Source organism: Pinus tabuliformis, chromosome 6 (assembly GCF_031772625.1).
Source record: "Pinus tabuliformis cultivar Carrire ecotype Pingquan chromosome 6, CPIR1, whole genome shotgun sequence".
NCBI lineage: Eukaryota > Viridiplantae > Streptophyta > Pinopsida > Pinales > Pinaceae > Pinus > Pinus tabuliformis.
The window spans coordinates 621218842-621223749 of NC_142292.1; the positions used below are offsets into that span (position 1 = coordinate 621218842).

A 4908-nucleotide genomic window follows, 5' to 3' on the forward strand; every position below is an offset into this window, starting at 1 on the left:
TAAGTAACACCATTGTTTTTTGGACTAATGTTCACGGAAAAAACCAATGCGGGAAAACTATTGCAGCTATTCAAAGGGTTTTATTATTATGCAGTTTAGAATACAACTTGGGTGCCAGAAATTGCTCACGCAATAGAGAATGCCCTCGGCAATAGTAGCTCTCAGTGGGAGATAGATATTCCAGCGAAATCACTAGATGAACGATCCCACAGCAAAAATGCAGCGTCTGCTGCTCTGCGTCAACCTGATAGGGATTGCGTCACCCTATCCAGCGCTCCAGCTCCCAGTTGTCCCACGAAATCACCTTATTCAGCTCTCCAACTCCCAATCTATCCCACAAAAAATCTCTCAGCGCTGCCTTTAGGCCCTGCGTCAGCCTCTCTTGGCTCTGCGTCAGCTTCTGGAGCCTCTTCGTTAGCCCCTAGGCCCACTGTGTACCACACGTCGACCTCTCTGGGCACTGCGCAACTCCTGGTTGGCTCTGCGTTGCCACTGGCTGGCTCTGCGTAGCCTCTAGTTGGCTCTGCGTCAACCTCTCCCAACTTCTGCATTGATCCTCTTGGTACTAACTCTGCCTCTCTGTTATGTATTCACTGCCCCTCAGCTGCAACTCAGATCACTCACTCAATTTCCTCAGCAAACCTTGCCCCAGAAAATCAAGTTCTTGATCTCTCTTGGTGTGTCCTCCAACTGACCCTCAAGACTCCTCTTATACTTTTCTCGTTGGTCCATCAACGGCCGAGTTTAAATCTCTAATCAACGGATAAGATTAGATTTGGCTTCATCCATGACTTTTAGACCATCTAACCCAATTTTATATTAATACGCATTAATATTTTATTTTGCCTAAGTTTAAACTTAGGAACTCCATTAAAAATATTAATTATTTTAATATCCCCCAAACCGGTTAGAATCTGCCCAAACCATTTCTGGGTCTTGGAGATCTCATGTGCTTTAGCATCTCTACCAATTTTCATGGCTAGAGCACATCCGATGCTACCCCAAATCAACAAAACGAAACCAATTAATATCAGAAAAGGTAAAGACCAAACAATTATTCAAGAACATGAAATTGCGTTGAAAGTAGGTTTTTTGGAACGTGAATTTTCGACATCTCCTTGGCCAATGAAAGTTGTCATATTACCTAACTTTAACATAACCTGCATTTATTTTGCTTCAAAACTCAGTAGAGTGTTTCTCTTAAGAGATTACTTGTTAAGATCTTCCTTGGATGATGAAAGTCCACACATCACCTCAAAAAACCTTTCACAATTTGGCCAAGTATGAACTAGATAGGCAAAACACTTAATGATGTTTGTTATAACATTAGTAAATGTAAATGTGAAATCTCTAGTTGCATAACCACAAAACAAGACAATTTAGCAATCAAGTTCTTTCTGCTAAGCAAAGAAATATGTAATCCATAATGTTAAGTCTGCTAGCCGTTTGTACAGGAATATTATAGCATTTCAGTTATGGTACAAAAACCTTATAGCTTCTCACTTGAGTATTTTGGCATCACACAACCATAACTCCTTTCTCATTTAAAATTATCCCCTTTCATCTGAATGCAGTGATCAGAATTTTTTTTTCCACAACATCAGTTTTCTCAAAGACATCTTTGATGAAGTCACTACAGATATTTTTTGAAGTCCTTCCATCGCTATCAGTGGCACATCTTTGCTTGCTAAGCTGATTAGGTGATCTATATCAAGGCATGCTGCCTAAGGAGGAGGGAGGTTTCCCTTTGAAGGTTGAATATGCAGAATTTACCAGCACTGACCAGAGCTATTGATGATGAACAATTGGTGACAACTTACTGACACTCGCAAGGAAATGTTCCAAAAAATGCACATATGAAAATATTAGAGAAGATATGGCCTAAAGAATATCAATATATCAAGGCATAGAAAAATAGTATACTTCATAGCAGGTTGTAGGTCATAAACTTAGTTGTGCATAGGATGATCCATATTGTATATGAAAAATAAGCACGACTGTCAATTCATTAGGACTCAGGTTTTGGACCATGCAAAGACACTGCAAACTTTCTTCTAAGAAAATCAGGAAAATGCCTTTGGCTCATTAGCATTGCATAAGGATAGGGTTGAATCCTTTTGAAGTTAACATGGACATCTCTCTTAACAATACAAGTAAAAAAAAGGCAGTGTTGAATTACTTGGCACAATGATGTCATGAAAACATATAATCTTTCGCTGGAATCCATGTTGCACTAAGTATATGAACGCAAAGACCTTTTTCTAGATATGAAGCTGCCTTTATCCAATAGTGAAATGTATCAAAGAATCATCGTTGATAGGTCTCAATTTTTAGTAGCAACGTTGGAAATGGAAGAGAAACTGGAAGAAACATGGAAACTTAAAAACAGGAGGTAATATTGCTGGCATTCTCACATTCCACTTTTGGTCTATGCGCAATGGCTGCATGATTATAGAAGTGTATAAGAAAACTGTCCTTGGACATGGCGCCTGTGGTTGATAGGCAAAATATAGTCTATTGGAATTAACAGAAAAATATTAGAATCATCACTTACTGAAAAAGGTCCACGCATTATCATATAGATGAGAAACGATAAAATAACTAGGCATTGTCAGATACATATGAATACATTCTTTGACTAAAAATTATAATTATAAGCTTCACACTAGGCATTGTCAGATACATATGAATACATTCTTTGACTAAAAATTATAATTATAAGCTTCATGACTTGAAAAGTTTAGGTTTGAAATATATACACAAAATGGCTCCTAGTTAACAGCCATTCACAAAAGCACAATCACCAAAGTTAATTCAAAGCTCATTCTTCATTATGTACAACAAAGAAAAGCGCCAGTGCCTTCTTTCAAATTTGTACTCAAGTATAGGAATATTACAATCTAGGGAGTTCAATGGCCCCTCCCAGCAGTTTGAGATAACATACACATAAATACTTGAACAACATACAATGCTCTAACTCATCCCTAATTCATAATAATTCTTTTGATGAAACTATACCCCACAAACCAATAAAAAATTTGATCTAGTGACTACTATATTTCCAAGAATATATTACAACACTAGCTGTGCTTTAGCGGAAACAAAACTTTTGCTTCAAGATTGCCAAACTTATGGAACCCTCACCGACATATGAACTAATTTTGGGGATGTGAACAAGACAGAAGAAAAATAATCCCATAATTAAAGACTTCCTAGAATCTGCCCTCATAGAACACAAAAATTAATGTGTTCAGGGGAAAAATACTGTCAAAATGAAAATAATAAACCTAAGGAGAAAAGAATCATATTTTCTTGAGAAAAAACAACAAATGGGTTGTAACTACAAACTTTCCTTGGGTAGATTTAATGGATATTTTTGAGCCAAAAAAACAACAATAAATACACAAAACCAACCAATAGATGTACTTCAACGCACAAGTATTTGACGACAATAATTGGCAAGGCAAAGGAATAATGATACCAAGGAACATTGGAACTTTGCCTCTCAAAAATATTACTCTGCACGCAACAATAAGAAGTTGAAAGCTGGAGTTTGACGAAAAAGAGGAAGCTCAATTTCTGACAAATCAATCTCATTCATGGACTTCGATATATCATCCATAGAAAAGGGAATACTGCATTAAGAAAAATAGCATTACGCAGTTAGGCAATAATATAAAAAGAGAAATCTCTGTCCCATTCTAATGATATTTGATTCATCTACAATGTTGAATATTATTGGGTGGTTTGGGAAAAATTGAGCACATTGAGACTTGTGTTGTACCTAGAATCATCATCCAACAGGAAGGAATTGCTCAAAGCATTGTTAGAGTCTTCTGTCATCAAGACTCTCATACTGGCAATAACACGGAAAAGAAATTTGGCATTAATTGATTCAAAACACATCTTTACATGAAGGCCAAAGATAGCCTGAAACAAGAGTATATTCAACAAAAGAACCTTCTATGTATGAAAACTTTTGACTTACATCTAGAGCCACGCTGTGTGTGCCATATTTATCATCCCAGTACATGATGTTGATCCGACACAGTTGTTGTATACTCAAAACCTGAAAACAACCAAAATTAGATTAACAATATTAGTTAATGAAGAAACTTGAAGAAAAGTGCCTTCACGTATTGGAGTATATTATTATTAACATATATGATATATCACTAAGTGGGCACAGATCATATGTAATTTCATCCAAGGATTTCTTTGGCTTTTGATGTATGACCTGCTCCATAGAAAAGAATGAGCTAGGATTAACATTTGATCTAGAAAGAGCTAGGATTAATATTTTTAGTGCTTGGAATTCTAGAGAATTGATCAGTCCTGAGAGGTTGAAATTTTGAATGGGTCATTTTCCCTTTCATCGAGTGTGTACTTCCATATTGAAGTTGTACCATGATTTTTTTCTGTACCGAATTGTATTTGAATATGTATTCAAATTCGAATCTTTCCGCTATGTGTAAAACACCAGTTGGTCTTCTCAGGACTAGGAAAAAGCATTCATGTGAGGATCTTTGTTGTCTAGAACAGAGTAGAAGCCTCATAGCACATTTCAACTCTTAGAGAAGAAATACTGGTACATGCACACAGAAGCGCACTCATCTTGTCTGGGAATGTCTCAAGTGTGTCTTTGCTAGCAGATACTACTAGATCATTCCTCTGACCTACAACCTCTAAAATATAAAACTAACTGTAGAGCTTGAATTTGGCCATTCAGAATTCCCAACTTATAAATACTTCAAGGAAGTTGGAATTTAATCCCAAGTAGCTGAAGCCTCGGTGTACTCGCCACACTATGTTATTAAGCACCTACAGGCTCTATAATGAAACGAGGTACCTACTGTGCACATATGGAAAAAGGTCCCAAGGGCTAGGGCAAAAATAGGTAACTGGACC

At 36.9% G+C, this 4908-nt stretch overlaps 1 protein-coding gene across 1 annotated transcript; it reads right to left on the minus strand.

Moving 5' to 3' along the window:
* Positions 1-2735: 2735 nt before the first annotated feature.
* LOC149260115 (myosin-17-like) lies at positions 2736-4411 on the minus strand. The gene is made up of 3 exons (XM_089378956.1): positions 3989-4411; positions 3785-3856; positions 2736-3635 (listed from the first exon to the last, which is right to left on the minus strand). Exons 2-3 carry the CDS (start codon positions 3853-3855, stop codon positions 3515-3517), a joined length of 192 nt encoding a protein of 63 aa, XP_089235082.1. The 5' UTR covers position 3856; positions 3989-4411; the 3' UTR covers positions 2736-3514.
* Positions 4412-4908: the final 497 nt, after the last annotated feature.

What these genes read in the sequence shown, in the direction of transcription:
- LOC149260115 (XM_089378956.1), bottom strand. Translation starts at nt 3,855, where the DNA reads ATGAGAGTCTTGATGACAGAAGACTCTAACAATGCTTTGAGCAATTCC. An exon ending in CTGTTGGATGATGATTCTAG is followed by an intron (nt 3,636 to 3,784) that starts GTACAACACAAG and finishes TTCTTAATGCAG; the next exon opens with TATTCCCTTTTCTATGGATG.